A 17,563-nucleotide genomic window follows, 5' to 3' on the forward strand; every position below is an offset into this window, starting at 1 on the left:
TGGTTTCATTTCTTAGACTTTGTAGTGGTTCAACACAAGACTAATTTGTTGAGCAGTTTCAGGGTGTATCTAAGAATCAACTACATTGTTGGAGGTATTGAGTTACATGGTGGCCAGATCCAGCAAACAGATCTTTCCTTAAAAGGACATTAGTGAACCAGATGGGAATTTATAACAATTGACAATAGTTCCATCGTCCAGATTTATTCTAGAGTTATTAACCGAATTCAAGTTCGTCATTTGCCTTGATTGGATTTGCACTCACGTCACTAAAGCAGTAGTCTGGGTGATTAAAAAGTAAATTCAAATGATGATAATTTGAAAAAGGGTACAGGAACATTTATACATTTTTGGAAGTGGTAGAGTGAGTTGAGAAAATGCATGGCTATTGATGTGATATTATGCTAAACAGTCATAAAATAATTGATAAGACCTCAAATTGTTCACGTCTAGGCACCATAGTTCAGTAAGAAAATGCACAATTTTGAGGGAGTAGAGAGATAGTTTTATCAGGCTGACACCAGAGATGAAGAACTCCAATTACATGGAGAGGTGGGAGAATCTGGGATTATTGCAAAATAGACAGACTATGTTCTCTTATATCTTAAGGGAAACAAAATTATGGATATATTTTGCCTCAAGTTCATGCCTGTATTGGGCAAAAATGAATCTTATAAACAAATAGCATTTTGTAGCACTTTTGTTTTTAGAATTTCCACATTTAATTTCCTTTTAATACTTACCCCTTCTTCAAAAGCCCATCGTCTGCTAACTTCATTCTCATTATGATTATATATTTCCTGACGAACTTCAATTATTCTATGACGCATATTTTCTATTTCAGAGACAATCTGAAAGAACAAAATCAAATCCTCACCAAATAGAAGTGATAACAAAAGTAATTAATTTGGATGAAACTAAATAGGAATATGAATAGCACGAAAATAATTCAACATCTCAGACTTGAGCCAGAATTAAATGTATTACAGGGACAACTGTATAGAAAGCACAAGCACTTTGGGAAGACTAGCCTCAGTTTTATTGAAACTTGAAAGAAATTCAATGCGCAAGTGGGAGAGACTGAAAAGAATTAGAAATGAGGGAGTGAGAGAATGACCGTGGGATCTGGGTGGAAAAGCCCAAAACAAAAGGAGAGGAATGACAGACATGCTCACAAAAAAAAGATAAGATAAACAAAAGACAAGAGAAACAAGACCAAAGAGAAGCAGCTAAAATCAAATTGATTTTAGCATGCAGGTACAGCAGGTAGTGAAGAAGGCTAATAGCATGCTGGCCTTCATAACAAGAGGAATTGAGTATAGAACAAAGAGGTGCTTCTGCAGCTGTACAGGGCCCTGGTGAGACCACACCTGGAGTACTGTGTGCAGTTCTGGTCGCCAAATTTGAGGAAAGACATTCTGGCTATTGAGGGAGTGCAGCGTAGGTTCACAAGGTCAATTCCTGGAATGGAGGGATTACCTTACACTGAAAGACTGAAGTGACTGGGCTTGTATACCCTTGAGTTTAGAAGACTGAGAGGGGATATGATTGAGACATATAAGATTATGAAAGGATTGGACACTCTGGCAGCAGGAAACATGTTTTCGCTGATGGGTGAGTGCTGAACCAGAGGACACTGCTTAAAAATACAGGGTAGACCATTTAGGACAGAGATGAGGAAAAACTTCTTCACCCAGAGAGTGGTGGCTGTGTGGAATGCTCTGCCCCAGAGGGCAGTGGAGGCCCAGTCCCTGGATTCATTTAAGAAAGAGTTGGATAGAGCTCTCAAAGATAGTGGAATCAAGGGTTATGGAAATAAGGCAGGAAGCGGATACTGATTAGGAATGATCAGCCATGATCATATTGAATGGCGGTGCAGGCTCGAAGGGCTGAATGGCCTACTCCTGCACCTATTGTCTATTGAAAGAGGAAGTTATCAAGTAATGAAGCATACAAAATACAATGGATAATATCCTTAATGCAGAATATAGGGAGTTAGAAAGGAAGCTAAAAGCAGAACCTCAAAACATAGCTCTCTCAGGATTGTTAATTTTTATTTTTCAATCTTGGGATATGGGCATTGCTGGCTGACCAGCATTTACTGCCCACCCCATGTGGTGGGGAGAATATAAATAGAAGGGTATCAGTTAAGTTGATAGATATTGCAAGGTGGTGTGTTTCAGATTCCTGGGCCATTGGTACTGGTTCTGGGGAAGGTGGGACCAGTACAAGGTTGACAGATTGTATCAGGCAGATCTGAACAAATGTCCATATGGGAGTATTTGCTCGCATGGCAGCTGGGGAGAATTGAATTGAAAGGCAGGGCTAATGGGACAAATGTAGGGACACAGAAGAGGGGAAAATACTGGAGAAAAAATTCCTGGATTATTTACAAGCTGGTTTTCTGGATCAGTGTGTTTAGGAACCAATTAGTAAATAGGTCATTCTAGGCTGGGCATTGTGTAAATGTGAAAGCATTATTGCTAATTGAGTTGCGCAAGTTCCTTTGGGAAAGTGTGACCCTAATGATATAAATCATTAAAGACAGACAATAATGCAGTTGATTGAGAATCTGAATCTAAATAAAGGAAACTTTAAACAAGCATAGCTGGTGCCTTGTTGAAGTGACGATGATGGATAGGCAATGGCAAATATCTAAAGAGAACATGTAGGAGATGCAACAATTGTTCATTCTTATCTGGCATAGAAATAGGAAAGTTAGCCTGACCGTGAAAAGGGCAATTAGATCCAAGAAGAGTGTTTACTAAGTGGTTAAAAAAGACTGGAGAATTGAGAGAAGTTTAAATTTTGAAGGCCAAAAGGATTAAGTGGGAGAAAACAGTAGGAGAGTAAGTTTACAGGAACATACAAATTAAATGGGAATAGCTTCTATAGTATTTGAAAGAATTACTAAAGACAAATGAGGTCTCTTACAGTCAAAAATAACAGAAGCTATAGTTGGTCGACTTCACAAAAACACAAGTAACATGCAAAATGCATGGACTAGTGAGATGAATTATCTGAAGAAAATTGGCATTAATAATGGAAGCATGTTAAGACAATCAGAGAGTCTGCTTCCATGCTGTAGGATTTTTCAGTCCAACTAGTCCACACCAACCATACTCCCAAGCTAAACTAGTCCCACTTGCCTGCATTTAGCCTATATTCCTCTAAACCTTTCCTATTAGTGTCTATCCAAATGTCTTTTAAATATTCTAACTGTACCTGCCCCTATCACTTCATCTGGCAGATGATTCTGCCAGAACCAGCATCTATGAGAAAAAGCTGCCCCCTTGCTATCTATGCTCCTCATGATTTTATAAACCTCCAAGGCAATCCCTCAATCTCCTACACTCCAGTGCATAAAGTCCAAGCCCATTCAACCTCTCCTTGTAACTCAAATCCTCTATTCCCAGTAACACACTGGGAAGTCTTTTCTGAACCCTCTCCAAGTTAATAATAACCTTCCTATAACATGGCAACCAGAACTGTACTCAGTACTCCAGAAGATGCCTCACCAATATCCTGTACAACCTCAACATGACATCCCAACTCCTTTACACAAAGGGTTGAGCAATGAAAGCAAGTTTGCTCAACACCTTAACCATTCTGTGATACAAATTCCAAAGAATTATGCACCTGAACCCCTAGATGTCTGTTCTACAACACTACCCAAGGACCTACCATTAATTGTATAAGTATTGCCCTTGTTTGTATTACCAAAATCCAATACAGGTAGACAATCCTTTCTCCAAGATGCTCCAAAGTCCGAACGTTTTCTTTGTGAAGTTTTTTTCTCATTAATAAGGTTGTTTGGCAAGCAGTTAACCCAAGTTGACACCCATTCTGTGGGTCACTCAGATGAGACATGTGGGGGCATGGCCCAGCACTGGCAGGTCTCTCTCTCAAGCCCAGTTTTACTGATTAAAAATCTTACCAGAGGAGCAGATTCAAAAATTTCACCAAACTGTCACTTATTCTGAAGAATTTTGAATTCAGAAAACCAGCTGGTCCTGAGCATTTCAGATAAAGGATTGTGCACCTGTACCTTGTATTTATCCAAATTAAACTCCACCTACCAGTTAGCCCATTGCAAAAAAAAGCATGATCAATTTGGCCAATCTTCACTGTCCACTATACCACCAATTTTCAGAACAAAAAAAAAGCCACAAACTGCAATGCAAAATTCGAATTCCAGCACAGGCACAAGGAAGAGAATTTCGTTTCAGAATTTAAATGCTCCAGTAAGCACAAAATTACCTATTAACATCCAAAGGACATGCATGGAAAACAATGATGGGTGATGAAACCCAATGCTAATTTGAGGCTGATTAGATTTAGAAACAATCATCTTGACTGGGAAAGGTGTGTTGCAGAATATGAATAGAATAATACAGAATAGAATTTCTACAGTTAGGAAACAGGCCCTTCTGCCCAATAAGTCCACATGGACCTTCTGAAAAGTAGCCCACTCAGATCCATTCTCCCTACCCTATATTTACCCCTGACTAATGCACCTAATCATCCCTGAACACTCTGGGCAATTTAGCATGGGCAATTCACTTAACCTGCACATCTTTGGACTACGGAAGGCAACCAGAGCACCCAGAGGAAACCCACGCAGATACGGGGAGAATATGCAACCTCCACACAGACAGTTGCCAGAGGTTGGAATCAAACCTGGTCCCTGGCGCTGAGGCAGCAGTGCTCACTACTGAACCACCGTGCCACCCCCTCCTTTACGTGGAGATTGGGTTCAGCATCAGATCACTTATGAAGGCCAGTAAAATGGAACCTCGCTCAACGAATCAGAAACCTTCGAACACAGCACAGATTGCTGGCCTGGAAGCTTAGAGGTGACCACTGTTGATAAGTGATTCTTCGGCTTCCATTGCAATACAGCAAGCTATTCTTCAACAGATCACTATGTACATAGAGGCACCCAGGAGCATGGCAATGGCACTGTGCAAGAGTAAGGATCAGTCAGGTAGACAGCTTACCTGTTTCCACACTTGCCACTCTACCAGTGCCCCCCGTTTTTCCTTGACTGGCAGGAAGCTCCGCCATTCAATTAAACAACGGTCAACCAGTTTGTGTACTAACTTCCATATTCCCATCTACTCCAATGGAGTATGATTTCCCTGCCTAACAAGAATCTACCTTTATTTACCTTTAAAAAAAACTCAAATGACCTCACCTCCACTGCCTTTTGTGGCAGAGTTCCAAACTCAAAGTCCTCAGAAAAATACTTCCTCCTCAAAAGGGTGATGCCTAACTTTTACAGTGTCCTCTACCTTAGCACTCACTCAAAAGAAGAAACATCTTCCACAACCACCTTGCCACCACTATTCAGGGATCTTATACACTAATCAAATTACCCTTCATTTTTCTCAATTCCAGTGGAATCAAGCCCAATCTGTACAACTTTTCCTTGTAAGATAAACTGCTTATTCCAGGTTTCTATCTAGTAAATAAAACAGAACTTGACAAATCTCTGAACTTGGAGGTTGTAACTATAGACATAACAAGGAGTCGCTTGTGGATGCGGTTTACTTGGGCGTTCAGAAGGCTTTTGATAAGGTCCCATGTGTTGTACATCTCTATGACTATGTGCTAAATGCTGGCTGCTTGGATTAAGAACATCTGTCAGGTCTGCTTGCACAATTAAGAGAGGTTAGTCTTTTTGTTTTATAAGTTAGTAAATGTTAGTAAAAATACTAGGCCTATATGCTTTAAATTAGAAATTGTACCCGTTCTAAATAAAAGAATAGAGGTTATTCAACTGATTACCACAGCTGGGTTCACTATTTGCCAGTCAGCGTTTCATTCATTCATGCAATTTCACACAAGCACTGTTTTGATTGTTCATTTCTTAAGGGGATAATGGCCCAAGTATGTACTAACTGGGGAAAATGTTTGGTGTTCCAGATTCGGGAAACTTTTGGTAAGGGCTGATTAAATTATCTTTCGTGGAGACTTGAAGGGGACGGTATTGTTTACAATATTGACCCCTGTTCAGGGGTAGCTTCTGATGTAGAAATAGGCCTGGTAAGGGTTTATGGTGAAAGACCAAAATTAAAACATCCCTATGTTGTAATAGTAAAATATATTACAAAATGCATGTAAATGAATGAATAAAAGTGCGTTTTGGTAAACAACAGATTAGTAAAGGGTTATGAATGAATGCATGGAAACCCGGTATTAAATAGGTTTAGTAAGCTGGTGACTGAGTAAAATAACCTAAAACACATTATCGCTCAACATGTAGCCAGAGTCTGGTTACTTTGTAATAAATAGTAATTCGTGTAAGGATATAAACATAGTCTCTGCTTTTTGGGTCTGAAAATCAGGTAAATTGGGGAATTTTGAGTGCATATTTTAACATCTTTAACTCCACAAATACTGAGGCTTGATTTCCCGCAAGCTGTTCCAGGGAGCCATATTAGAATATCATGTGGAAAGATGTGAAGTTATTCATTTGGTATTTTTTTTAAAAAGGGGCGTTTGGGAAGCATTGGTCTTGTCTCACTAAAAGGCCTTAACTGCATCAGTGGAAGTAAAAATGTCTTGCTGCAAATGTGTAGCACCTTGTGAGATCACACTTGTGTAACATACAGCTCAAACATTTACCAGATTGATCCCTGGGATAGTGGGATCTTATTATTAGAAATGGAGAAACTAGACGTGCATTCTCTTAATGTTTTGAGGATACAACCTCACCCACACTTATGATATGCACATGAGGTGGAAATGGATAACATGCTCCCCTGACTGGTGAGGTTAGGACCAGGTGACAGCAATGTATTAGACTCAGATAAGGGGGAATTTTTTCACTGAGGGGGTGAGTCTTGGGAATGCTCTAGCCCAGACAGCAATCATGGCTTAATTGTTGAGCATGTCTGGGATAGACATTTATATCTTCTGGTGAATAATGATATCAAAAATATAGAGATTGCATGCAGAAACGAACTTTGAGGCAGGTGAACAACCATTATTTAATTAAATAGCGAAGCAGCTTGATATGCTGAAAAGTCTGCTCCTAAGGTTATATTTCTAACCTTCATTTTTGATGCAGCATGGCTGATAAATTTCAATATGTTTAACACATGCACAGTAGTAACTAAATTTTGATCACCATGCTTTAGACTTTCATAGTTGCCTGGATTATTGTAAAATACTCCATGCACATTGAACTGCTCGTCTCCCAGGCTGATATTTCCTTCCTTCAGTACCTCGTTGAGCCATACAGTTGTCATCTTGTATCTTCAAATTCTCCCAGCTGCAGTGTAGTGGATTGTTTTGCCTCTAATTTTAGTAGCAGGTCAGGCAGCATCCAAGGAACACGAAATTCGATGTTTCGGGCATAAGCCCTTCATCAGGAATGATGAAGGGCTTATGCCCGAAACGTCGAATTTTCTGTGCCTTGGATGCTGCCTGACCTGCTGCGCTTTTCCAGCAACACATTTTCAGCTCTGATCTCCAGCATCTGCAGACCTCACTTTCTCCTCTAATTTTAGTATTTCTCCATGTCACTCGCTAATAGGGTTCGTTTTTGGAATTGAAAAAAAATTCGTTTTTTTTCCCATTTATTTTTATTTCCTTTCTTTCTCCACATTAATTTCAATACTTGTTAAATATTGAAACATAGAAAATAGTCAAAAAAAAAACCTTGAAGAAGTTTGTCAGAAGTGATTTCTCTTTCATATGTTCATGTTGACTGCCCAATTGAACCATTTTTAAAGTGTCCAGTTGTTACATCCTTTATTGTAAATTCTAACGTTTTCCTACTAACCCAACATCAAACTAAGAGCTCTGCACTTGGCCATTTTCCCACTCCCTTCTTTTGCAAATAGTGGGTTTAGATTTGTTGCTTTCCAGTCTGCAGAAACCTTTTCAGAATGTAAAGAATTCAGGATGTACATCCACTAACTCTATAGCCACCTCCTTCAACACACAGAGTATGTTAATTTGTTCCAGGAACAAACTTTCGACCCCTTTATTAATTTCTTTCAGTTGCTCAGTCCCTTGTATTTCTGGGAGTGTCTGCCTCTTGCTCCAAGGTGATAAATTTTAGTGTCTCCACCTCTAATGGAGGAGTTTTGTTCTATCTAATATTTAGCTTTAAATATATTTAAAAGAAACTTTTACTGCACCTTTTTTGCTCATGAGTTGCATTCATAGTCAGTTTCGTGGTTGCCCTCTGAGGAAAATTGCTCCCAATCGTCAGACTTATCACTGTTACACAGCATCCACTTCTTTTGATTGCATTCAATCTTTAACTTATTTTGTTACCTTTCTCATTGGGCATTTGTGCCTATGGTGAATGCGTGTTGGATGCAGGCATGTAATATTTTAAAATGTTAGCTTTTTCGTGCATTATCCAAAGCCCAAGATATGGCCATGAGTATTCAGGAAAGTTCCTTATAAAACACTACATTTGGGCAATTCCTCTTCAAAATGACAGAAAATATACAATACCTTTGGTTATCTTTCAGGAACCAAAAGTGCACAGTAACCATGTGGTCTCACCAATTATTACGACCTACTTTTATACTTTTTATTGCAATGGGAAAGGAATAAGGTTCATTGCTTTCACATGTGCCACACTTGCGTACAGACAAGTACTATATAACATTGGTTTCCTCAATGTGAATTGGCTATAACGCAATTGAAGAATTTAGACCATTGTTTGTAGAATGCGAACTTTCCTTACCTGTACTGGCTATAAAGTGAATCTGGCTCTATTAGTTTAAACAATACTTCTATTAGGAGATTTGCTTATAAAACTGGATTGCATGGTAACGGCACTACTGCATTATATCAGAACTCATTGTATTTATCTTTTGCAATTCACGTGCCAATACACCCAGATCCCAATGAGCTGCCAAGTTCTGTAATCCCTACAAATAATGTGCTGCTTCTCATTTCTATCTGCTAAATTGGACAATTTCACATTTTGCCACATTATACCCTTCTTTTTTGCCCAATCACAACATATTTATAGCTCTTTGCAGACAACTCCCGTTGTCGCAACATACTCCTGTGTACTGGTGTCAAAGTGATAAAGCTAGATAGACGTGGCTAATCTATTTTTCATTTGTGCATTATATTTTAAATTTTGCTTTCTTTCAGTCTTTGCAAACCGAAGCAATTTATATCAAATTCGATGAAGCTTTGGCTTGAATATTTGGTATGACATTTTTGTAGTTAATTCTCTTATATAAATGCTTTCCTACTGAGGAAGGAGTCCATTGATAAACTCTATGTCTTTTAGTTTTGGCAAAAGTGAGGACTGCAGATGCTGGAAGTCAGAGTCTAGAGTGGTGCTGGAAAAGCACAGCTGGTCAGGCAGCAGAAGAGCAGGAAAATTGACGTTTCAGGCAAAAGCCCTTCATCAGGACGGCTTTTGCCCGAAACATCGATTTTCCTGCTCCTCGGAAGCTGCCTGACCCCCAGTCTTTTAGTTTTGCTCATTCATTCCTGATGAAGGGCTCTGGCCCGAAACGTCGAATTTCCTGTTCCTTGGATGCTGCCTGACCTGCTGTGCTTTAACCAGCTACACATTTTCAGCTCACAATCAATGAATGACAAACTCAATTAGCACAAAAACTTATATTACAGAAAGCCAGGCGTCTACCTTAAAACTATCTTCACTGGTCAGAATGCATGCCAGGATTCATACAGTTCACCATGCTAAAGATTGGCCTTATTGGCAACTTCACAAATAGGGCTCAAGCCATTTGTTCACTGTGCAAACTTGAAACAAATCAACAACAAATTTGATCGGTTTCAAGGCTGTCCCACTAGATTAAAGCTATTGGGTTTCGGTAATTCCTCACACTATATCACACAAACTCATTCAGGGCCCTAACGTTGATCATTCAATCTCGAAAAGGGGTCCAGTGCACCTCAGATTACTCTGAAAGTGTCTCAATAACAGGTGAAGTTAGGTATTTTACACTTCTAGTGTGTAGTATCACTCAAATGATGTTCACTACCAACAAGATGCTGCTTTTAAGCCAAAAAGATGTATTGCTTATAATACAAATAAGTGATACAGCACATGAATTTCAGTGCTGGCGTGATGCCAAGGAGCATATCCCTTCGACAATTCATAAAACGTGGAGTATACTCAACCAGACTGCTTTTGCGAAACTCAAGTATCCAACAATGGCTGTCTGTAGTTATGTAACTGGAAAATATTTGCTAGATACCCCTGTGTGAAGAATTATGCAGACAATCAATTTAGGAACATCAGTTGAGGAAAAGGCCTGCTTGCTGTCAGCATAAAAGAACATATTAACACATAACTGCATCTATTTCAACTCAAAACAGGTGACAGCCATTTTCTGGTTCACAGTCAACCTCTCCAGTATAAATACAAAACCTGAGAGTTAACTGTGAATTAACATTAATGGGTGCATCCTCCACAGCAGGGTATTCAGAGTCCAACTGCTAACAAATCAGCACTCTCCACTTACTCAGTTTAAATGATTCCTTTTGAACTGGTATGCTTATGAACTGTCCTGATGAATGCAAGGTGAAAAGTTGGCAAGATGCGTTTTTCAGCAATACTCAAGTTCTGCATGATCAAATTATTACTGGAAGTGAGAAACTTTTATGCAAAGGGATGATACCATAAAATTTAAATGCATACCGAATCATATAGCAATTATACACATTCTCAAACATTCCTCTATACTTAGAATGTCAGAGAAACTATAATTTAGAAGACCTGGAATCTTCATGATCTGACTTGCAAAGGTATGAATTGCAAACATTGCACTTTTAAATCTTTACTTGTACGCATGGAAGAAAGAAAAAAAAAGGTAAAAGTATTCTATTCCTTGGAGAAGGAATGTGTGTCTTGAAAGCCTCCCAATTTATGAAGTTAAAAATCATACAACACCACGTGATCGTCACCTGATGAAGGAGCGACACTCTGAAAGCTAGTGTGCTTCCAATTAAACCTGTTGGACAATAACCTGGTGTTGAGATTTTTAACTTTGTACACCCCAGTCCAACACCAACATCTCCAAATCATGACTACTATCGACATCAATTTATGAAAGCCATTATGTAAGTACACACTGACAAAGTTAATCTACTCACATGTTTCATTCTTCACAAGTCGGCATAGAAATTCATGAACGTCACCACCACACATTCTGAAGCACAGAACTATTTTTATCTTTTACCTCTACAGCTTATAGTTAACAATGGCTCTTTGCTAACTTAGGATTACAGAAAACAAGTCACAAAATTTTATACCTTAATTGTTTTTGCTCACTTTAAGTAATATCAGTACCATTTAATTTTCCAGTCCAAATGCAGAATTTCTCAATCTGAAGAGCAACAGACAATTAAAACAACATCTGCAAATTTTTCACATTTACTCTGGACACACTAGGGTGAAAACCATCAAGTCCTGTAGATTTGAAAATCTTAAACCCAATAACTTTCTCCACATTGTTGCTTATAAATAGTAAACCTAATAAATGCCTCTCTACAACTTATTTTAAGGTGCCATTCCAGTTAATATTTTATATGTTTTCTTCAGTGAAAGGCAAATTAGTGATTCAACAAATCTACTTTCTATCTCATAGGATCAATGCAGCATATTTGATCCATTACATCTGCACCAGCTCCGCAAATTAGCATTACGAATTAGTGTCTTCCCATAAAGCTACACATTTGAAGAGGAACAATTACCCACTCTCCTCAACCACCTTGACTGAAATTGCCTTCACCACACTTACCAGATCTTAACTACTTACAATAAGCTTGTGATATTTGTCTTTTAACAAATTACAAATCTGTATCCTTCAACCTCAATCCTTTTACAAATAGCAACAGTTTCTCTCTATTAAAACACTTCAATTTGAAAACTTGCAAATCTCCTTAGCCATCTCTTCTTCAACAAAAATAGTCCTAACTTTTCATTAATTTTTATAACTGAATTTTTTTACCCATAGAACCACTCAAACTGTTTCAGCACACTCACCAATGCATTCACATCTTTTTTGAAGTGTGCTGCCATAACTATACATAATACTCCAAAGGGAGGTCCAACTAGTATCTTATGTAAGTCCAGCATAACCACTTTGCTCAAGTTCTTCATGCTGCTACTAAGAAAGCCTGGATTCTCTATATTGGATAACTGCTCCCTCATTTCTCCTGCCAACTTGAATAACTTATGCACTTATACACCCTGGTGTCTATGCTCCAGCTAATCTTTTCAGTTTATACCACTCGCTATCAATCTTTCTACTAAAATGTAGACAGTGCCGTGTCTTCAAATAAAAGGTCATAGAGTCAGAGATGTACAGCATGGAAAAGATACCAATCAGATATCAGAAATTAATTTAGCTCAATTTGCCAGGACTTGGTCCATATCCCTCGAAACCCTTGCCAGTCATATACCCATCCATATGCCTTTTAAAATATTCTAATTGTACAAGTCTCCACCACTTCCTCTGGCAGCTCATTCCATACACTCACTACTCTTTGCATGAAAACGTTGCTCATTAGGTCCCTTTTATATCTTTCCGTTGTCACCCTAAACCTATGCCCTCCAGTTCTGGATTTCCCCCACACCAGAGAATAGAACTCTTCTATTTATGCTATCCATGCCCCTCATCATTTTGTAAACCTCGATAAGATTACCCCTAGCCTCCGATACTTCAGGGAAAACAGCCCTAGCCTATTTGGCCTCTCCCTATAGCTCAAATTCTCCAACCCTGGCAACATCCTTGCAAATCTTTTCTGAACCCTTTCAAGTTTCACAACATCCTTCCAATAGGAAGGTGGCTAGAATTGCACACAATATTACAAAAGTGGCCTAACCAATGTGTTGTACAGCCACAACATAACCTCTCAATTTCTAAACTCAAACGCACTGACCAACAAAACAAAGCATACCAAACACCTCCTTCACTATCTTACCTGTCTGCAAATCCAATTTCAAGGAATTACGAACCTGCATGCTAAGGCTCTTTGTTCAGCAACACTCCCCAGGATCGTACCATTAAGTATACAAGTTCTGCCCTGATTTGCTTTCCCAAAATATTTATCTAAATTAAACTCCAGTTGCATTTCTCAGCCCATTGGCCCATCTGATCAAGATTTTGTTGTAATTGGAGGTATCCTTCTTCGCTGTCCACTACACCTCCAATTTTGGTGTCATAGAGATGTAAGGCATGGAAACAGACTCTTACCTCTTATGTTCACACCCAAATCATTTATGTAAAATGAAGAAAAGTAGGGGACCCAGCACCGATCCTTGTGGCACTCCACTGGTCACAGGCCTCCCGTCTGAAAGACAACCCTCCTCCACCACCCTCTCTGTCTTATACCTTTGAGCCACTTCTGTAACCAAATGGCTAGTTCTCCCTGTATGTCACGTGATCTAACCTTGCTAATCAGTCTACCAGGAGGAACCCTGTCAAATGCCATACTGAAGTCCATATAGATCATGTCCAGCGCTCTGCCTCTATCAATCCTCTTCGTTACTTCTTCAAAAAGCTCAACCTAGTGAGACTTGATTTCCCATCCACAAAGCCATGTTGACTATCCCTAATCTGTCCTTGCCTTTCCAAGTAAAAGCAAAGTCTGCCTCTCAGGATTCCCTCCAACAACTTGTCCACCACCGATGTCAGGCACACTGGTTTATAGTTTGTTGGCTTTTCCTTACCACCTTTCTTAAATAGTGGCACTACATTTGCCAACCTCCAGTCTTACGGCACTTTACCTGCAACTATTGACAATACAAATATCTCAGCAAAGGGCCTGGCAATCACTTCCTTAGCTTCCCACAGGAGTTCCAAGGTACACCTGATCAGGTCCTGGGGATTTCTCCGCCTTTATGGGTTTTAAGACATCCAGCACCACCTCCTCTGTAATATGGACATTTTAAAATGTCACCATCTATTTCCCCTTTTCCATATCTTCCTTGTCCTTCTCCATAGTAAACACTTATGCAAAATACTCGTTTAGTATCTCACCCAGGTCTTGCGTCTACACATAGACTGCCTTGCTGATCTTTGAGGAGTCCTATTCTCTCCCTAGTTACCCTTTTGTGCTTAATGTACTTGTAAAATCCCTTTGGATTCTCCTTAACACTATTTGCCAAAGCTATGTCCCCTTTCTGCCTTCCTGATTTCCTTCTTAAGCATACTCCTACGCAATTCTTATAACTTAAGCTTCAATAACGCAAATTTGTTGTAATGTGAATGATGAAATGGGGACACTCTTTCTAAAGTGCAAACTTAAAATGTGTGTTAGCTGTAAGGAGATTACAGCACCAACACACTCAGCACGGTTTCTCAAGCGCAGCATTTCTAATAACGTGGGGCTGTACAAGAATATTATAGAAGATCTGACTGGAGAACTTAATCTGCCACTTATCAATCCCACTCTTGTCAGTATTCCTTTGAAATTCTACAGTGTCCTCAATTTATAATGCTTTCAGATTTTTTTTGTCGCTCACAATTTTAACTTACCTCCAGTACACCCAAGGTCTAGATCATTTCTTAAGGAAATGCAGAAGTCCTAGCACTGACCCAGAGAACCTTCCTCCATACGAATCACTTCTAACAGTTAGTTTCCGGTCACTGAACCAATTACTTTCATACCCACATTGCTACCATCTTTTTTATTCCATGAGCTCTAACTTTGCTTAAACCTGTTTCGCAGAAATATGTTGAATACCTTTTGGAAATTTACATACACTACAAAATCATTAGGCTTCATTAATTATACAGTAATACAGCACGGAAACAGGCCCTTCAGCCCAAACTGGTCCATGCTGACCATGGTGTCCACTCAGCCAATTGCCTGCATTTGGCCCATATCCCTTTAAATCCTTCCCACCCATGTACGTATCTAAATTTTTTAAAAAAAAAACGTTGCTATTGTATCTGCCTCAGCCCATTCCATATATGCACCACTCTCGTATGAAGATGTTCGCCCTCAGGTTCTTCTTAAATCTTTCCCCTCCCCCCTCACCTTAAAACAATGCTCTCTCATTCAATTCTCCACCCATGGGGGAAAAAAAAGACTATATGCATTCATATTATCGATGTCCATCATGATTTTATACACCTCAATAAAGTCACCCCTCACTCCCCTACATTCCAAGTCCTACTCTGGCCAACCTTTTCCCATAACTCAGGCCTATGAATCCTGGCAAGATCCTCTTAAATCTTCTTTGCACTTTTTCCAATTTATGCCCTGTTAACACTTCAAACAAACGAGTTTACTAAATCTAATTTTCTGTCAAGAAACTGAATGACCTGATCAATCATGGCCATACATTGACAAGATAGACCCGATGGGCTTTACCCATTAGTGAGGGCTAATCATGCCACTAACTCAAAAGAACTTTACGTGAATAGACTTACAGACCAGACCAAACCCCCCTCCAAATATTTTAAAGTAGCGTAGACACTAGATTTTATTTATTTTAAAAGCATAAGGTGTTGTGCTCCAAATGCAATTTGATTGGTTAAATGTATTGTCAAGCAAGGCACTTTATTCATATACTATAAGAACAGAAGAAAAAATTAGCTTAACCGTAACTCTATTATAATGATTAACTAATTAATAGATCCAGTAACTTGTTACTATATTGGAACAGTTTATCAGTAATGTCATAAACACACCCTTGACAAAGGCAAATTCAGAAAAAACACAGTCACATATGCAACTCCAGCAGCAGCAAAACACTAAGAGAAAACTCTGAGAAAGTGTAACAGGGAGAAATGTACTATAGTTTCCAAAAACCTGCTGAGATCTCTGCAACAATTGCTGAAAGCTACAAGCAAAAATCCTGGTTTTCTGGGAGCTTGATTACACCCATTCATTCAAGCTGCTTCTATTGTCCCAACTTTAATAAGGAAACTAAGGCCTCATCAGCTGTTTACTTTATAAATTTTCAATAGACAGCTTGGAACCTCTGCCTTAAAACCTTCTATCAAAAACAAAAACCAGGTCAAAATACATCTCAATGCCGTAGCATAAGACATCAGATTAGATTAGAAATAAAACAGTTAGAACTATGCTTTTCAAAACCCCAGTTAGCAAAGTTAAAGAAACATATTACCCGAATAGACTATGATGTTCATGAGACTGCATATTGAAGTAAAGAATACATTTTTACCCAAGAATCACTACAGGATTCATATATAATCAGAATTTATATATAGTCTACATTACCTGAGCAGGATCATTTATATCAATTCCAGCTGTTAGATCATTTCCCAGAGTAACATTATCAAAATGTTCATTTGTGGATGCCAGCTCTTGACGTAGTTTAATAAAATCCTCTGAAGAGATTATATTTTTAGGCAAGTGATTCTGAACATGATCTTTGAACCTGAAAAACAGTAGAATTATTCATACTTCGTGTAAAATTGTAGATTAATGAGTCATTCATTACCAGACAAAAAAAAGAGTTAGGAAAGAAAATTCCAGTTTATAATACAAAATATTGGGATACACTATTGGAATTTTCCTACCCTGAAGATTCAGTTTATTGAGAATTTCACATTTAATCCTTTGTTGACTGTAGTAGAATTTCTGCACAAAAATAAAAATAAACTATTACAACTTTTAATTTACTAAGAATATGGAGAATTTATAAATATTCCAAGGTCAGCACAATTTTTGAGTTTCATTTCATTGATTTTTGCAGAGGTTATTGGTCAGGAAACAGGGTAGTTTGAAAGTCAAGAATGATTTTAACTGTGGAATAGTTAAAATACTCATGAATTGCCCAATAAAATGCAACAAAAATCTTAACACTGTAATTCACCAGTGTACAGACATCACACAAGATGGAATCTGTCCCAGTCAACCAGTGAACGGACTTCCTTAAGCAACTTGACAAAAACACATGTTTTCTCACTCTATACTTAACCACTGTTAATTTCACATTTCCATAATCAATTGTTTTGAGATTTTGTCACATCAATTCCAAACTTCACTCAAACTTTGAGAGCAAGATTTTCAACAATAAACAAGATTTGAACCAAACAGGAGTGTGTGGAAAAAAATATTTTGTTTTGGATCTTCTAGTGTACCTTTGGAAGTGATGACTGTAAAGCTGCGTTGGAATACCAAGAATCCGATCATAAATTGCAGTCACTTCTGCCAGATTTCCCCGGTCATTTTCCCAGTTGATGTAAGTTTCCCAAAGTCTGTCTGAGCGAAAGTCAGTCCCTGCAGCTAACACAGCATGTTCAAATACACTGTAGGAATATGAAAATACGTTGGTATGTCATTGTGATCTGCAGATTATTTTGCACAATTCCTCACATTAACTTACTTGAAGTAAAGACCATGAAACTTTCAGTGGAAATTACAAACAGCGCAATGAGTTCTCATCTTTAAGCTATTGCAAAAAATAACTGAGCTAGAAGCAAAGCCTTCCAACCTCAGACAAACAAACCACCACTTAAGGATTTTGTTTTTTTTGATTTTTAAATAGAGTCTGTAGAAGGCATGCAAATGGAGACGGATCTTTTTGTAACACAACACTGATTGGTATGTTTTGAAATTCTGG

General features: G+C 38.5%; 1 protein-coding gene across 4 annotated transcripts in view; it reads right to left on the reverse strand.

Annotated features, from left to right (window-relative positions):
• prpf39 (PRP39 pre-mRNA processing factor 39 homolog (yeast)) overlaps window positions 1-17,563 on the reverse strand; it is a 68,027-nt gene that overhangs the window by 16,686 nt on the left and 33,778 nt on the right. For all 4 annotated transcript variants that reach the window (XM_060829301.1, XM_060829302.1, XM_060829303.1 and 1 more), the window contains exons 5-7: window positions 17,082-17,249; window positions 16,216-16,375; window positions 744-851 (exon numbers count right to left, since the gene is read on the reverse strand). In XM_060829301.1, coding sequence (XP_060685284.1) covers window positions 744-851; window positions 16,216-16,375; window positions 17,082-17,249 — 436 coding nt within the window. The remainder of the gene's footprint in view (window positions 1-743; window positions 852-16,215; window positions 16,376-17,081; window positions 17,250-17,563) is intronic.

The sequence above is a fragment of the Hemiscyllium ocellatum genome, chromosome 8 (assembly GCF_020745735.1).
Source record: "Hemiscyllium ocellatum isolate sHemOce1 chromosome 8, sHemOce1.pat.X.cur, whole genome shotgun sequence".
NCBI lineage: Eukaryota > Metazoa > Chordata > Chondrichthyes > Orectolobiformes > Hemiscylliidae > Hemiscyllium > Hemiscyllium ocellatum.